The sequence below is a fragment of the Macaca thibetana genome, chromosome 1 (assembly GCF_024542745.1).
Source record: "Macaca thibetana thibetana isolate TM-01 chromosome 1, ASM2454274v1, whole genome shotgun sequence".
Lineage (NCBI taxonomy): Eukaryota > Metazoa > Chordata > Mammalia > Primates > Cercopithecidae > Macaca > Macaca thibetana.
This window is the reverse complement of record NC_065578.1, coordinates 29,838,733-29,856,840: the sequence shown is the minus strand read 5'-3', so window position 1 is coordinate 29,856,840 and position 18,108 is coordinate 29,838,733. Positions and strand designations below refer to the sequence as shown.

Genomic DNA, 18,108 nt, shown 5'->3' with positions numbered 1-18,108 from the left:
TACGGAAAGGAGAAAACAATAGAATGTGTATCATTTCATTGTGAGCATGAAGTCTCCTGACATCCACAGTGCTTAGAACAGCGCCTGGTGATGGTGCAGCCAGTAGGTTCTCAGCTGCTGTCCTCATCACGGTTGTTAATACCATGGGTCTGAGGGTGGTTAAGAGCCGGCTGTATGAGAATGCATCACTTGCCTTGTGGAGGGCTGCCTGGGTGTGGCTCAGTTCTCAGCACTTTACCTGTGTTAGCCCCAGCCCTCATGCCCACCCCACGGGCAACACTGTGGTCATCTCACTTTACAGACGAGCAACTGCTGGCGCACAGGGAGGTGAAGCCACTTCCCAAGGCTCTGCAGCCAACAGTGGCAGTCAGGATTTGAACCCAGGCAGTTGGCGCCAGAGCCGGGCAGTCTCACAGGGCTAGGGCTGCATGTGTGTGCATTTGGGATATTCTGGATGGGGCAGGGGAATTGACGGGAAGAGGATGAAGATGTCAGGAATGCCAGGGATGGATGAATCCCAAGGACATGAGAGAGGTGGTCTGGTCCCTGCTGTGTGCACTGAGTAAGATGGAGAGGGGGGAACATGGACTGGGTGCCAGAGCCCTCTGCAGCTGGCCTCACTGAGGAGGGCCCTTGGGCCGTGGAGCTGCCTTGGGGCCAGTGTCTGTCCCTCTGACTCCCCAGCCAGCTGCAGCAGGGTGCAGGCCCTTCCCTCGCCTCAAGCAGCTGGGGCAGCCTGGTGTTTTCACACAGACTTGGCCAAGCTGGAAGGGGAAACAATGACAGGGTACGGAACCCAGGAGAAGGTGCACAGAGCCCAGGTTGCTGGAGGAGCCACTGTGCACACTGTGTACGCTGGGGCACTGCTGCAGCCTCTCTTCAGCCTGGACACCAGGCTCGCCTTTCCATGCCCACCTTTGAAGTAGAAACATCCCTGCTCCAAATGGCTCCCACAGCCCCCACTTTGGTTTCATGATTCCCGGCTCTGATCCTGCCTCTGAGTGGTGGGAGTCCTAGAGATTGTCAGTCACTGAGCTGGTTTCCAGGACACCTGCCCCTGAGGCCATGATGCTCTGCAGGTTTTGCTCTTGGACTGGCCTCCAGGCTACAGGATGCTCCCCTGCCTTAGGCATGGACCCGGACCAGGCCCACATCCATAGCAGCTGCACCCAGCAGTTCCCAAACATCTCGACAGAAATCCCCCGAGAATTGTTACTAAGACTGCTGGAGGGGACATGATGGGGACAGGATGTGGCCAGAGCAAGAACAGAGGCAGTGTGGTAGTGGTTAGAAACACAGACTCTGGAGGCAGATAGATCTGGATTTTAGTTCTGTCCCCCACTTACTAGTTGTGTGTCCTTGGGCAGGTCATTTACGCTCTGAGCTGACTTCCTGCTGTGTAAACTGGGGACATTATTACACTCCTTCGTGGGGATAGTGAGTAGTACAGCGCCTGGCGTGTAGGGAGTGCTAAGTGTTAGCCCCCCAGGGCAGTAGGATGGTGGTGGGGGGTTATGCATGCATGTGTGGTTGTCCTGGGCTCATGCCACCCTCTCTGCAGACCCCAACTCCAGAGACCTTCCTGACCACAATCCGGGATGAGCCAGAGGTGCCGGTGAGTGGGGGGCCCAGCGGAGACTTTGAGCTGCCAGAAGAAGAGACCACACAACCAGACACAGCCAATGAGGTGGTAGCTGTGGGAGGGGCTGCGGCCAAGCCATCATCTCCACCTGGGACACTGCCCAAGGGTGCCCGCCCGGGCCCTGGCCTCCTGGACAATGCCATCGACTCGGGCAGCTCAGCTGCTCAGCTGCCTCAGAAGAGTATCCTGGAGCGGAAGGAGGTGCTCGTAGGTGAGGATTGGGGTCTGGGCCAGGGGGAGCCTGGGAGGATCCCAGAGTGAGGCACCTGGCTGGGCCTCAGTTTGCCTCTAGGAACCCAGAAAGAAGATCAGGGCGTGGTTTCCTAGGAGCCAGATAGGAAGGAAACCTGAGAACTCAACCCCCCAGGACCTGCCTTCTGGCTCCTCCCAACTTTTCTCCTTCCCAATATCCAACCCTGACTTCATGTCCATCTCTAGGTCTTTCCTCAGTGCCCTCTGACCCCTCCGTGGACTCTGACTTTGATCCCTGCTTTCCTGGGCCACACTGGCTGACCCCCTGGGACCTCACTTCCTAGATGCTAACCTCTGACCCATCCTTCAGCTTGACCTTCCCCAATTTTTGACCCCAGTCCCTGTGGACCTGCCCTGGCTGCATCTAGGGAGTCTCTGGACTCCTGGTTCAAATTCTGGCTTTGCACTCAAGGCAAGGTACTTCACCTCTCCAGCCTTCCTTCTCTTCATGGGTAGAATGGGGATAGTCATTTTGCCCTTAATCAATTCTAAGAGGTACATCTGTTCACATGTTAACTCTTCTGTAATTGGGGTATGTCATATTTAGTTAGCAGAGTTTTTTCTTTCCTAGCAGTTATAAAATACTGGGGCATCTTATGACTGATGGCATTTTAAATTTGATGAAGCCCTCAGATAACCCCTCCCTCATAGGGCTGGTGTGAGGGTTCAGTGAGTTAGTGTGTTGGGCAATTAGAATGCAGCCAGTGAAGGCCTATAGTGGTACCCAGTGCTGGTAGTAGTAGTATTGTCTCCATCTTCACTCCAACTCAGATCCAGGACTCCCAGCCCACTCCATACCCTGGCCCCCACCCCTGAGGACCCTTTGCCCTGGTTGTACCCGGCCTCTGGGCCTTGACCTCTGCCCTCTTCCTCCACAGCTGTGATTGTGGGCGGGGTGGTGGGCGCCCTCTTTGCCGCCTTCTTGGTCACACTGCTCATCTATCGCATGAAGAAAAAGGATGAGGGCAGCTACACGCTGGAGGAACCCAAGCAGGCGAGCGTCACATACCAGAAGCCTGACAAGCAGGAGGAGTTCTATGCCTAGTGGAGCCACAGTGCCTCCCTGCAGCCTCAACACCACCCTGCCGTCCAGTCCCCAGCCTGGCCTCACCAGCCCAAGCCTGGGACTGGGCCTGGAACCTGGCCCCAGTTCTTCTCTGCCCTCCCTCCCAAGGTCTGCCCAGGCTGCCAGCCTCACACAGATCTTCCCCGAGGAAGAGGGGCTACTGCCATCTGCCCCAGACTGTGCCCTTATGAGCTCATCTCTTGTTCCCCTCATCCCTGCCACCAGTCTGGGGCTTCAGGACCTCATGTCAGATGGATGAGAGGAAGAAAGCTCCTGATTGGCTGGTGGTGGAAGAAAGGGTGGGGCTTGAGATAGGCCTGAGCCCCAACTTGGCACCCACAGGGCTCACTGAGATCTCCTTTTTGGGGCAGAGAGGCACTCAGACTGATTTCCAGGACAAACATTTGGTAAACACAGCCCTTGAAATCATCTAGACACTCACTGCAACCTCTTGCTCCTATCCCAGGGCCTCTCTCTGCCTGGGTGAGAGGGTATCCCTTGTCACCAGCCTGTTTTGTCCTGGTCTCTCTGGGGTTGTTGAATCTCTCCTCTTGCCTGCCAAGTACACATGTACCCCAGACTTCATTTCTTTCTGCATCTTCCTCCAAGAAACAGCTTCCTGAGGGTGCTGGGGCAGCCACTGGTGAGGAGGGGCTGCTCTGATGTCCCTCCTATGAGGGGACTCTGCACAGACACCATTGCCCACACTGTCACACATATTTTCATGCAGTCACACACAAGACAAAAGCATGCAATGACAAAACCATACGCAATCCTGACTGCCCAGCCAATCAAGACATATCACAGAACACACACATCCTTCCAAGAATGTTTATCCTCATGCATCACTTACATACCCCCAGACACTGCAATGCAAGTCACTAGTCATGGTCACATGATAGTGACAGTGTGGCCTCCTCCTACCCCCAGTACACCCACCCTCTGGCACCACACACATTGTCTCCAGCTTTCAGGCTCACTGGGGAGGGTGGAATTGAGCCGGAACAATCAGCCCATATTGGGTCCCCCTAAGTTGCCCCGTCATACTCAGTTCCATGCCATGGTGCCCACACCAACCATGCAGCCACCAACCCCAGCCAGTGTCAGACACAATTCCATGTGGATGCACAGTCTCACTCCACATGACCTGCTCTCAATGCTGGAGGGAAACAGGCAGGCCCTTGCCTTTCTTGGAAAAAGTGTGGGGCCACAGCCCTTTCAGGGCATTGCACACAGGTGGGCCTGGCCTCACTCCTACCTTCTTCCTCCCCACTGCAGTTGGCAAAGGGGGAGGTTTGGGGCCAGACCCCCACTGGCTGGCAGCCTGGGGGCTCCTCTAAGGCTGAGGAAGGAAATTTGGCCCCAGGTTGTTGGGGGGTCTTGGGTCTCCCAGGACAGAAGGCCCAGGGCAGGGAGGGGGCATGTGGTTGGGCTCCTTTCTCTCCCTGTGTCCCCTTCCTGCTCTGAGCTAGGGGGCTGACTCTGCCTCCCAGGACACAAGTCTCCAAAGTGCCTGTGAGGGCAGGCCCTCCGCACCCTCTGCCCTCTGCCTGGCCAGGCCAACCTCAGCCCACCTGCCCAGAGGCCCTCCCTGTGGGCACCCTCTCACCTATTTGGCCAGACAGTTCTGGCTGCAGCTTCAGGGGCCATGGCTGGAAGCAGCCCCTGCAAATCCCTCAGGCCCTGAGGTCAGGGTTTGAGGGATGAGACCAGGTGATAGTGGGGGAGGGGTTACTTCCTTTGTTACCTAGCAAGTAGGGCTATTTCTATCGGTATTTTAAATGTGGGGTCACAGATCTTTGGGGGAGGGCGTGCTTGGCAGGGGGCCTCTTGGAGCCAAAGGGATGTGGTGTGAGTTGTGACTGGCTGGCACTCACACTCCCACCCCTCACCCACAGCCCAGATTCAAGTCAGGAAGGCAGGTTTTATTTCAGGGCCCTTTGCAAGATGTCCTGGCAGCAGATTTCTGCAGGCTGAGGGGTAGCAGTGTGTAGGCAGTGAGGGTGAGGTTCCGGGGGCTGTCCCACAGCCTGTCTTTTCCAGGCTGGGCTCCATCTTCCAGTCCCAAAACCCTCCTTCACAGGGCCCAGAGGCTTGTGAGGAAGCCAGGTGGACCCAGCCTTAGAAGAGTGGGCATGGGGGGCCCCCAATATCTGGAGGGGGTGGGTTGGCCTCAGTCATTTTTGGAGCAGAAGGGCTGGGTCCTGGGGCCAGAGACCACAAGGCTCAGCCTCCCTACCCTGCTCCCTGGGGCGCTGCTGTCTTGGAGACCACAGCTCTGGTGAGACGGCCTGGGCAGGCCAAGGCTGAGAAACCAGGGAGGATAGAGGAGAAAAGGGCTTGGGCCACCAGCCCCAGAAGGCGCCGGACCTTGGGTAGGAGACCCACCAGTTGGTGTAGGTTCTCTGTAGGGCTGGAGCCCATGGTGGGGGTGGCCCCAGCAGACCTGGCTCCTCACATCCCAGGGGCTAGCTTCTGATTTGCGGCTTGGGCTCCTGGCACTGGCTTCTCTTCTCTGTGTCCTTAGCATTTGAGAGAAGAGGCCAGGGGCCTTGTTCATGGAGCCCTGGACCCAAGGCAGATGTCCAGGCTTTATCCTCGTGAGGTTGAAGAGTCTGACCAGCCCAAATCTGCCCTGGCCAGCCTGACCAGGGCAAGGCAGTACGAGAGAGTTCAGTGAGGACTAGCTAGGGTTCTCCAAGGTGCAATGCCGATGCAGGGCCCTCATGTGCCCCTACCCCTGCCTGTGATGGGGTGTTCTGAGGGGCTTTGGCATTTGCTGGAAGCACAGCGAGTTCCAAATGAGAGGAAGCTTGTGTGGCTTGAGAGCCTTTGGGGCCTTGGCTGCCAGAGCACAAGGCAGGCCAGGACGTGGAGAGCCCAGGCCCTGTCTCCAGGGGGCCAGATGGGGCCTTGCCTGAAAGGCTGATCCCCTTGATTGCTGGAGGTGTGTGGGTGGCAACCAGGGCTGGGCAGGGCTTAGGGTGTGTGGACCAAACCCCTCTGGGGTTGGCAAAGCTGCCTGTCAGGCCTCCAGGTGGGGGCCCTTGGACACAGGGAGCAGACCCTCTGCCTCGCAGGGCAGGAGTAGCTGCCTCCTGGGTTCTCTGGATTTCTTCTCCCAACAACTACAACCCTGGACTTGCCTCCCCAGGCCTCTTGCCTGTAAATAGAAGCCCGCAAACTGTACAGATTTTCAGAGGCATCGAGACTGGGCCCCGGGAGTTGCCATCTGAGAGCCGATGGCCCCAGCATCCCCCAGGTGCCTGCCTGGCACCACAGTGACCCTGGCCTCAGCGTGGCAAATGCATGTAAATATTTTTCGTAGGCGGCGTGGCTCCAGAGAGCCCCCTGAAGACAGTGTCCCTCCCTCTGGTGAGTCCTTTCTCCTGTACAGAACTGGCTGGGGGTGGGTGGGAGTCTGCCGTTCCCTCCCCCAGGCCTTCCCTGCCCCTTCTCTCCCCTGTAACCTGTTTATTAACTGTACCTGTCCTGAGTTCATGGCCAAAACCTTAAATAAGGAAAAAGACAGTGGAAAAAAGAGACCAAGGCGCCTGCCCCGCTGCGGGTACTCACCTGTTCCAGCCTTGTGAAGGAACTGGTTTTGTTTTTTTTTTTTTTTTTTTTTGGTTTTTTTTTGTTTTTTGTTTTTTGTTTTTTAACACTTCCCGTGCTGTGCCCATTTATAAGAGGAAATAAAATTAAGCTGAAATGTTGTGCTGTGTCCAGAGTATGAGATAAATACAGTTATTTGGGGAGGGCAGCCCATGGCTGCATCCTGGGCCCCAGCCATCTTCCCCCATCAAAGAAATTGAGAACCAAGCAGGGAAAATTGACTAACAGCCCCTCGTGGGAACCATTATGGTCAAAGCTGCTGTTGGTTGAGAGTGTCCAGGAAACCACGGAGCCGCTGCGGTGAGGCTGGGGGGGGTGCTGTGGTTGGGAGGGGCCAAGCAGTGGTGAGAGGGGCCTGTGGTTCACCCCCAGGGGAAAAACTCTGGCTTTAGGCCACAGAGGAAATTTTGGGGCCACAGGATACCAGGATCAGAGCAGCCGAGATGAGACAAGATGGCTTTGAAGTCTGAAGTCTGTTTTCAAATCCAGGTGTTGACATTTCCTAGCGCTGACTCTGGACAAGCCACTTGACCTTTGTGAGTCTTAGTTTCCCCATCTGTCAAATGGGGTCAGAATACCCCCTGCGTGGAGTGCTGTGAGGACTGCATGAGCTAGAATGCTCTGCACAGCACCTGCCACAGTCGGCGCGTAGCTCACAGGTGCTCTGATGATGGTGTTGGAACAGAATAGAACCTCCGGATGGGAGAATGTGACCCAGAATCACAGGTCAGCTCCTGACACCTGGGGTTATAGAGCTGGGCAGGCCTCAAAGCCAGCCTTGGGGGCCTCCTTGGTGTAGAAATCCCTTTTCCAGCCCCTACTTGGCATAACTCCTGTCCCAGCCAGCTGGGTGTGTCCTGAGGGCCAGCGGGCCACTCTGCCTATTTTGAAGTACTTCCTAATTTCAGCTGAAATCTCTCTCTCCAGTGTTGCCCATCTCCAGCGCTCGTACGCTCTGGGGGCACACGGGATTGTTCTGCCCCTTGCAATGGGACAGCCCCCAGGTATGGGTGTAACAGTCGCAAAATTCCCTCCTTCAAGGGAAAGCTCTACATGTCCTACAAATATTTCTTCTAGAAATGTCTTCCTCTTGGCCAGGCGTGGTGACTCAAGCTTGTAATCCCAGCACTTTCGGTGGCCGAGGCGGGTGGATCATTTGAGGTCAGGAGTTCAAGACCAGCCTGGTCAACATGGTGAAACCTCATCTCTACTAAAAATACAAAACTTAGCTGGGCTTGGTGGCGGGTGCCTGTAATCCCAGCTACTTGGGAGACTGAGGCAGGAGAATCGCTTGAACACAGGATTCAGAGGTTGCAGTGAGCCTAGATTTCATCACTGCACTACAGTCTGGGTGACAGAGCGAGAGACCCTGTCTCAAAAAAAAAAAAAAAAAAGAATTTTCTTCTTCATAATATGTGATAGCCAGGGTGCTGTTGGCCCTGGGAGTGGTTGGAGCCTGAGGCCTATGGCTCTGGTACACCATCCTACCCATCCCTCCCTCCTTCCAGTAAAGTTTCTGTGCCTGGCTCTGTGCTTGGAACTGGGAGCCGAGGGGTCCCCATGACAGCTCCGGCCTCTCTCCCTAGAGCATGTACAGTCTATCCGGGAGATGGCTGATAACCAGAGTCTTGTGACTGTGATGACACTGGTCTTTGGTGGGGGAGGGTCATTCTTCCTCAACGGCCACCTCCAAGCCCCCCCAAGATTGCCCCTCACTGCTAGGCAGTTCAGGGACAGAGCCCTGGTCCCCAGGGCCTCACTGTGGGACCTCAGACAGTTTGACACCTTGGAGCCTCAGTCTGCACAGCTATAAAATGGGGTGAAGGGGCCAGACCTGCCGCTGGGAGGTCCTCACAGGAGTGAGTCAGTTAGACACCTGCTATGATGTGCGGGGTTGGTTTACCAAGATTCAAAGCCAAGCATGCGTGGCTGTTCATGCAGGGAGCTTCAGAAGGCAATGCCCCATCTTCTGAGTGCTGTCAGCCTGCTGTCTCCCTCCTACTCTTCTCCCCTCCTCTCTTGAGTTCTAGTGATGTGATTTGATTTTCAGCTTGGAGGAGTAGAAAGAGCATGGCCTTGAAGTCAAGCAGACTCATTGCTCTACCTCTCTGAGCCTCGATTTCCTTGAAGGCAAATGAGAACAATAAGGTTGGTATATGGAGGCATGAAGCGTGGCATATATGCCAATCTGCAGTTGGATTTGTATTCTTCTCTTTGCAGCACCTACCTTTTACCAGGCAAACCTTTATTCAAATCCTTTCTCTTTCAGTGACTAGCTATGTGACCTTGGGTGAGCAATTCAAGCTCAGTGCTCAGTTTCCTCACCTGTAAAATGGGGGCAATACTAGTACTGGCCTCATATGCGTAGTGCTTATAACTATGGCAGGCAGAGAGTAGGTGCTGTACAAATGTGGGCAATTATTACTGCTGTTGTTGCTATCACTGTTACTGTTATTCTTATTTGCAGGGCCCAGCACACTGTCTATTGATTAAGTGACACTGAGCTTGGGTAGAAATCAAACTATCCGAGTCAGCTCTAGGAGGAACTACGCCTTAGGCTTGTTAGAGCCAAGGGCAGAGCCTGGAAACCATGTATTTGGGCACAGATAGGCTGGGCACTGCTGGAAGTTGGAGCATTTCCCTCTGGGCCCCGTCACCCAAGATAAGAGCAACAGAATCAAGAGGGAAGGAGGAAGAAGAGCTGATTGTTTCCTGCAGCCCAAGAGGTCACAGCCACCTGGCTCAAGCTGCCCTGAGAACAGAGTGTGCTCAGCTTCCAGGGCTGCCCACCCTGCCTCTGCCGGCCTGAGGGTAGGCTTAGGGCAGACGAGGATCTAGGTTTATCACCACTAGATAACCAGTAGGGATGAGAGAGGCAGACAGCGAAAGGAATGGAGTGAGGCACTATGCCAGGTACGGGGCATCTTGTTAGATCATTGAAGCCCCAGGTCTGGCCTCCTGGCCTGTTTTTGCAACTGCAGCAACTGAGGCTCAAACAGCAGAATCCCAAAGCCCTAGAGCAATGGGAAGGTGCGGTAGGATTCTGCTGCCTCCCTGCCATGAGCTATCTGTGAGGGTGGGCAGGTTACTACGCTTCTCTGAACCTCAATTATATCATCAGAACAACAGGAGCACTAGGGTGTTATTGAAAGGCTCTAATGAAGCACTAACACATGACATTTGTGGGGTGCCTTCCAATTATTGTCGTTCATTCATAGACATGATCTTATTTAATTCTTGGAGACAATTATTATCCCATTTTTATCATCAACAATGTGTTTACGATGAACACATTGGCCCTATCAGCAAAATCCACACCGTGGGACACTCTGTAGGAAAAAAAATCCAGTTTTTTTCAACAAATAAATTGTAAGCAAGACAAATAAAAAAGAGAGAGAGATGGAGAATTTATAGAAAAGCTTAAATGACATGTTAGCTAACCATTGTGGGAACCTGATTCAGATCCTGATTCAAATAAATTGTATTTTCTAAAATGTCCCACTTATGAGGCAAGTGGAAATTGAATACTGAGTGAATGAGTAAAAACGTATATGTGTATATTTATATTTATATTTATATTTTCTCTCTTTCTTTGAGACAGGGTCTCACTCTGTTGCCCAGGCTGGAGTGCAGTGATCTGATCATGGCTCACGGCAGCCTCAAGCTCCCCGGGCTCAGGTGATCCTCCCACCTCAGTCTCCCAAACAGCTGGGACTACAGGTGCTTGCCACCACATCCGACTAATTTTTGTATTTTTGTAGAGACAAAGTTTTGCCATGTTGTCCAGGCTGGTCTCAAACTCCTGGGCTCAAGTGACCGAGTGAATATTTGTTACTAAGGCTTCATTGTCAATGCTCTTAGATGTGATAAGGGCCCTGTAGTTATTTATTTATTTATTTTTTTAATGAGTCCTTACCTTTTAGAGATACAGACTGAAATATTTGTAGATGAAGTGACAGGGCATCTGGAATTGACTTCAAAATAATATGGGGAGGAGTGGGTGAAGGAACAGAGGAAATAAGATGGGTCTTGAGTTGATCATTGTAGACACTGAGTGATGGGCACGCAGGGGCTTCGTTATATTATTCTATCTACTCTAAGTTTACATTTTTAAATTATCCATAATAAAGTGCTTAAAAGAAAAGAAAGCAGCTGGGCGTGATGGCTCACGCCTGTAATTCCAGCACTTTGGGAGGCCGAGGTGGGCGGATCACGAGGTCAGGAGATGGAGACCATCCTGGTTAACACGGTGAAACCCTGTCTCTACTAAAAATACAAAAAATTAGCCAGACGTGGTGGTGGGCGCCTGTAGTCCCAGCTACTCGGGAGGCTGAGGCAGGAGAATGGCATGAACCTGGGAGGTGGAGCTTGCAGTGAGCCGACATCGGGCCACTGCACTCCAGCCTGGGAGACAGAACGAGACTCCGTTTCCAAAAAAAAAAAAAAAAAGAAAGAAAAAGGAAAAAAAAGAAAGCAATTCCCAGACGGGCACAGGGAACTGCCTAAGGTTGCACCCCCAGGAAACGCAGAGCTGGCTCCCCTGCTGCAAGTCTAGGGCCCTGGCCATTCGCCCAGGGCATTGAACTCCTGCAATGCCCTATCTTCCTCAGCTCTACGTCATCCACTTCCAGGTGGTCAGTGCCTTCATGGACCCTGTTCCCTCCCCTTCTATGAAAACTGACTCTCATGAATGGCTCTGTTGAAATAATTTGCATGAAATGGTCATGACTGACGTGGCTTCAGCTATTTCCCTCCTCCAGAGGTGTTTGTCCATTGCCAGAGAAAGTAGCAAAAGCAGCTCTTCCCAATGAGCCACGTGTTTCAGCTCATGAAGCACTGTCCAGGAAGTCCTTGGCCTTGCTTGCCATTCACATCAGTCCTGGGAGATGAGCTGGCTGGGGATTACTCCTCCCACCTTGGAGGACATTAGATTTGTTCATCACCATCCCCTACCCTCACTGCCCGCCCCTGCCCATTTTCAAGGCTCTGGCCAAGCCTAGACCCTTATCTTGCCTTGCTGGAAATATTGAAGTAGTCTTACCAGCATGCTGTAAGGAAAGGGCATGGGTTTGGGGGCATACAGGTGTCATTCACAGTTAGCCACAGTAAGTTCTTCCTAGGTCATCCTGGGGAAGCCCCTTCACCTCCTCCCCACCCGTCGAGCCTTGGCTTCCTCCTCTGTGTCATGGGCACGGTGATGATTGCTGCAGAGAAGATTTGTGGGGACCCAAAAAGTGGACAGATCTAAGTGTCCAGCACAATGACACACAGCAGGTGCACAGCACTAAAAATGAAGATGCCAAAGATACCGCAGTACAGTCATGCGTCACCTAACGACGGGATGTGTTCTGAGGAATGCGTTGTTAGGCGATTTCACCTTGTGAACATTATAGAGTGTCCTTACACAAACTGAGGTGGGATAGCCTGCTGCACACCTAGGCTATATGGTACAACCCATTGCTCCTAGGTTACAAAGCTGCACAGCATGCTACTCTGCTGAACCCTGTGGCAACTATAACACAACAGCAAGTATTTATGTATCTAAACATATCCAAACATAGAAAAAGCTCAAGAGGTTGGGCACGGAGGCTCATGCCTGTAATCCCAGCACTTTGGGAGGCTGAGGCAGAAGAATTGCTTGAGGCCAGGAGTTCGAGACCAGCCTGGGCAATATAGTGAGCCTCTCTCTATATAAAAATAAAATTTTAAAAAATTAGCTGTGTGTGGTGGTATATTTCTGTAGTCCCAGCAACTCAGGAGGCTGAGGCAGAATTACTTGAGCCTAGGAGGTTGAGGTTGCAGTGAGCCATGATTACACCACAGCACTCCAGCCTGGGTGACAAAGTGGAACCCTGTCTCTAAGAATAAGTAAATAAAAGGTACAATAAAATATTCTATGAAAGATCAAAAAATGGTGCACATGTATAAGGCATTTGCCATGAATGGAGCTAGCAGGACTGTCAGTGCACACTGCATACATTACATTTATACAATGTTTTTCTTCAATAATAATTAGCTTACTGTAACTTTTTCAGAGTTTTATAAACTTTTTAAGTTTTAAAAACTTTTTAGGCTAGGTGCAGTGGCTCACGCCTGTAATCCCAGCACTTTGGGAGGCCGAGGTGGGCGGATCACGAGGTCAGGAGATTGAGACAATTCTGGCTAACAAGGTGAAACCCTGTCTCTACTAAAAATACAAAAAATTAGCCAGGCATGGTGGCAGGCACCTGTAGTCCCAGCTCCTCGGGAGGCTGAGGCAGGAGAATGGCGTGAACCCGGGAGGCAGAGCTTGCAGTGAGCCGAGATCACGCCACTGCACTCCAGCCTGGGCGACAGAGCAAGACTCTGTCTCAAAAAAACAAAAAACAAAAAACCAAAAAAACCCAAAAAACTAAACAAAACAAAAAAACCCAAAGTACCTTTTTGACTCACGAAATAACACGTAGCTTAAAACACATTGTAGGCCAGTTGTGTTGCCTCACGCCTGTAATCCCAGCACTGTGGGAGGCCGAGGTGGGCAGATCACCTGAGGTCAGGAGTTCGAAACCAGCCTGACCAACATGGTAAAGTCCCGTCTCTACTAAAAATACAAAAATTAGCCAGGCATGTTGGTGTGCACCTATAGTCCCAGCTACTCAGGAGGCTGAGGCAAGAGAATCGCTGGAACCCAGGACGTGGAGGTTGCAGTGAGCCAAGTCGTACCACTGCACTCCAACCTGGGTGACAGAGTGAGACTCCATCTCAATAATAATAATAATAATAATAATTGTATAGCTCTACAAAACATTTTCTTTATTTATGTCCTTATTCTAGCAATTTTTGAACTTTTGAATTTTTATTTTTGCTTTTTAAACTTTTTTTTTGTTACAAACTAAGACACAACCACACACATTAGCCTAGGCCTCCATGGTATCAAGTTCATCAGTATCACTGTCTTCCACCTCCACATCTTGTCACACTGGAAGGTCTTCATGGGCAATAGCATGCATGGAGTTGTCATCTCCTGTGGTAACAGTGCCTTCTTCTGGATACCTCCTGAAGAACCCGCCTGAGGCTATCTTACAGTTAACTTTTTTAATAAGTAGAAGGAATGCACTCTAAAATAGTGATAAAAAGTATAATATAGTAAACAAACCAGTAACAGTCATTTATTACCACTATCAAGTATTATATGCTGTACATAATCCTATGTGCTAGACTTTTTTTTTTTGTGCGGGGGATGGAGTCTCACTCCATCACCCAGGCTGTAGTGCTAGTGCAGTGGCATGATCTCAGCTCACTGCAACCTTTGCCTCCTGGGTTCAAGCAGTTCTCCTGCCTCAGCCTCTCAAGTAGCTGGGATTACAGGCACGCGACACCATGCCCTGCTAATTTTGTATTTTTAGTAGAGACGGGGTTTTACCATGTTGGCCAGGCAGATCTTAAACTCCTGGCCTCAAGTGATCTGCCCGCCTCAGCCTCCCAAAGTGCTGGGATTACAGTCTTGAGCCACCACGCCTGGCCCTGTGCTAGACTTTTATACAACGGGCTGTGCAGTAGGTTTGTTCACACCAGTGTATGATGTCACCAGGTGGCAGGAATTTTTCAGCTCCCTTATAATCTTATGAGGTCATGTATATGTGATCTGTGATTGACTGAAACATTGTTATGTGGAGCATGACTGTAATAATAACAGCAGAAGACACACATATTGGACTTACCATGTGCCAGGCGTGCTCTAAGCACTTTTTAATAGTGTGAAGCCTTTAGAACAGTGCCTGGCATGTGGTAAGCACTACAGGAGTGTTTATTAAGTAAAATTATTGTACATGTAGTAGCTTATTTAATCTTTACAAAAACCCTGAGAAGCAGTAGGTACTCATTACTCTCATATTTACAGATGAGAAAACTGAAGCACAGAGACTCCCAGAATGCCGACAATGTAGGTGAGACAACTGTACAGTCAACCTTGACTTCTCCTCCACCTTCTCCTGGCAAACTCCTACGGATCCTTCAAAGCCCTACTCCAACATCACCCGCTCTGGGAGCTCCCCATCATTGGCCAGGATGAACTCTTAGACGTGGACAACAGTAGGAGGAAGGAAAAGAAGGGCATGAGGGAGGCTGGCTGGGTGGGAAAGGCAGGAGTGACAGAATACAGAGAGGGATGCAGGCCTTTGGGAGACACCGTGGGTTGGCTCATGGGAAGTGCATGAGGGGAAGTCCTTAGTCCTTCTTCCCAGCAGAGGTGCCTCTGTCTTGTGGCTTGTCCTGCAAAGCCCAACTGAGCCTCCAGCTTCCTTGAGGTTGACTCTGTGGCATGCAAATGAAGAGCCCCACTCTGGGGCCAAATTGCCTTGCTTTGACTCCTGACTCTTCTGCTTACTGGCTGATCCCAGGCAAGTTATTTGACCCTTTTTACCTGGCTGCTTATGGAAATTGAACGGGGGTAATCACAGCACGCACCTCATAGAATTGCCATGAGGTTTCATCACTAATTCAAGGTACATAAGAAGTACTCAGTAAATACTGACTTGGATGATCCAAGTCATCTTGGATTATTGGTGAAGGTGCCCTCTCTTTTCTCTAAATTCCTGTTGTGCTTAAGTCTAAACCGCACAATTCAACGCAACATTAGTGACCATAACAGTGACCTTTTATGAGGTGTTTATTACCGGGCAGGCTGTATGTCTGGTCCTTTTCACACAGTGTCGTAGAGATCACCATAACCCCGTGAGGCATATACTAGTAATACGTGCGTTTTACAGGTGAGAAAATAGAGGCCTCTTTGAAAGGTTAAAATCGTGTCTAAAATTATACTGCAAGTACATGGTAGAATGAGGATTTGAACCCAGGCAATCTGACCCTGAAGCCCATGTGATTCTTTCTAGTTTGTTAGTCTCCCAGTACTGATGGATACCTACCGTGTGCCAGACACCACAGTCCTGGCCCTCAGGGAACTCACAGCCTGGCGTGGGGAGCACAGATGTGAAGTCAGATACCTGAGAACATTGATAACGTTGAAGGAGGAGGGCTGGATCTGATGTCTGCATTGATCGGCTAGAGGCTATGTTTTAGTTAATCATATTCTAACAATTATTGGGCATATGGTCGACACAATAAACAATGCTCTCTCTTCCCAAAGATAAGACAGACAGGCTTCTAGAGTTAAAAAGTAGCACACAAAGCACAGCTTTGACATTATTTTTAGGCTTCCAGAAAATCTAAAGTTGTCAAATACAACTATTACTGACATAGTGATTGATCAGTTACAGTTCTTAGAAAGCCCCTCCACTTCTGGCAGCCACCACACCTTTCCTAACAGGCCCAGACGAATGTAGCTAACTTCTGTTTGACATGAGGGACGCATGGTAATTCAGAACTCAATACGCCAAGTGACATAGAGACAGGTACAAGGCCACTTGGCATACAGAGGAAGGAGCAACTAACTTTGTGGCTTCCTGGAGGAGGAAATATTTGGTTGGAATTTTGAAGTCTATGTAGGAGTTCTCTGTGAAAAGAAGAGGGGCAAATACTCCCCAGATTAGGGGACAAAAATGAGAAAAGCACCCTTGCATGTCTGGGGAATGAAGGAAGTCAAGTAGGGCTGGAGTGTTGGGCTCATGAGGGTGGGGATGGTGGTGAGGGCAGGAGGGTGGCTGGCCCGCTGGGTCAGAAAGGGCCTTGACTGTCATGCTTAATGGTTTGGAGTTTATCTTATAAGCAATTGATGTGTATGTATGTGTGTGTGTATGAGTGTGTGTGTGCGCATCCCATGGAGCTTTTAAGATGGAGTTTATCTTATAAGCAATTGATATGTGTGTGTGTGTGTGTGTGTATGAATGTGTGTGTGTGTGTGTGTGTGTGTGCACGCGTCCCATGGAGCTTTTAAGAGAGAGAGATATGGGGCTGGGAGCGGTGGCTCATGCCTGTAATCCCAGCACTTTGGGAGGCCGAAGCGGTGAATCACCTGAGGTCAGGAGTTCTAGATCAGCCGGGCCAACAAGGTGAAACCCTGTTTCTACCAAAAAATACAAAAATTCGCTGGGCGTGCTGGCATGCACATATAATCCCAGCTACTTGGGAGGAAGGCTGAGGCAGGAGAATCAGTTGAACCCAGGAGACGGAGGTTGCAGTGAGCCGAGATCATGCCACTGCACTCTGGCCTGGGTGACATATTAAGACTTCATCTCAAGAGAAAAAAAGTGGGGAGAGATATGGTCAGATTTGTGGTTTGTAAAAATGGCTGTGGCAGTCTGTAGGGAGGTAGGTGGGAGGTTGGTGGCAGGACTATCAGTTCCCCAGCCAGGCTGTTAAGGCCCCTGTGGGCAGTGACAACATGTCTTTTCCTCTGGAATTTTCCATAACACCCAGCAGGGATGGGACATGCAGCTGGTGCTCAACAAATGTCTGCTGTATGAAACACAAGCATGCCCTGAGTCGGTGGATTTCACAGCCCTCAGAGCCTGCCCTCCCCCAGCACTGTCCATGGTACTAACACACACCATTGCAATCCCAGTGGGCTCCCTGGTGGCAGCCTACGGGGTGTGTGTGTGTGTGTGTGTGTGTGTGTGTGTGTGTGTGTGTGTCTGTGTGTCTGTGTGTCTGTGAAGTTGAGTGGGGAAGGGGACCGTCAGTGCCTGTGTCTTGTGATCAAGACAGGGTCTCAGCTGTTCCTGTCTCAGAAAGGCTGCCCAGGTGCCCATGTGTCTGGAGGGCAGATCCCTACTTCATCTGGCCAAGCTTTAGCACATGGATTTGAGGCAGAAATTGAAGCCAGACACAAAGAATGGGGCCTGAGTTGGGAAGTTTTGAATACCACACTTCTGAGTCTGCATCTATAGAAAGAGCATGACAAGGCCACATTTGTGTTCCAGGAAGATCACTCTGGTGGTAGCAGGGAGGACAGATAGGAAAGGAGAGACGGGAGTCTCTGAGCCCCACGTGAGCCCCCAGTGCCACACAACAGGACTTTGGAGAAAGAGGAAATGGGATGGGGGTGGGGTAGAATAACCGGGCAGGCCTTGCTGGAAGTGGTAGGACTTAAGGGGGCTCTTGAAGGATTCATAGAGGGATAGGGGTATGCCGGGCAGGGTGAACAGCGTGGGCAAAGGTAGAGAGGTTGGAACCATTGGTAGCTAAGAAAGAGCGGGGAGACTCTTGCCTTTCTGTGCCTTGTCCTCCCCACCTCCTTTCTGTGGACCTTTTGAGCAGGGAGGGGGCGTGCTGTGAGACTGAGCTCAGCTGCATCTCTGGGTGTCTCTGGCTGAGGGAGGGGGCAGGCTGGGTGCAGCTTCGAAAGGTCCTTCCATTGTGCGTGAGGCCCAGCCAGGACAGCGGAGGCGGGTGCACAGAGCCCTTTGTCTGCCGAGTCACCCACCAAGGGCTCTGGCGGTCTCCACAGTCCTCACTGACCTTACACTCAAGGCCATAGAGACAGGTTGTTCTGCCTTGGCTGGCTCTGATGTCATCGCCGAGGGAGGGGACGGGGCAGGGGGCGGACAGTGGTGGCCTTCAAGGCTGTCCAAGGGCTGACAAATTGCCTCTTGCCCTT

General features: G+C 51.4%; 3 protein-coding genes across 14 annotated transcripts in view; 2 read left to right on the top strand and 1 right to left on the bottom strand.

Annotated features, from left to right (window-relative positions):
• The window catches only part of SDC3 (syndecan 3), a 38,935-nt gene extending 32,261 nt beyond the window's left edge, over positions 1-6,674 (top strand). For 2 of the 3 annotated variants that reach the window (XM_050795614.1, XM_050795595.1), the window contains 2 exons: positions 1,562-1,853; positions 2,773-6,674. In XM_050795614.1, coding sequence (XP_050651571.1) covers positions 1,562-1,853; positions 2,773-2,939 — 459 coding nt within the window. In that variant the 3' untranslated portion in view covers positions 2,940-6,674. The other variant, XM_050795606.1, reaches the window with a different exon arrangement.
• The window catches only part of ZCCHC17 (zinc finger CCHC-type containing 17), a 1,254,002-nt gene that overhangs the window by 495,796 nt on the left and 740,098 nt on the right, over positions 1-18,108 (bottom strand). The gene's annotated exons all lie outside the window — the stretch shown is intronic.
• Positions 3,529-6,674, top strand: LOC126957918 (uncharacterized). Its single transcript, XM_050795867.1, has one exon. It carries the CDS (start codon positions 3,529-3,531, stop codon positions 4,438-4,440), a length of 912 nt encoding a protein of 303 aa, XP_050651824.1. The 3' UTR covers positions 4,441-6,674.

What these genes read in the sequence shown, in the direction of transcription:
- LOC126957918 (XM_050795867.1), top strand. Translation starts at nt 3,529, where the DNA reads ATGTACCCCAGACTTCATTTCTTTCTGCATCTTCCTCCAAGAAACAGC.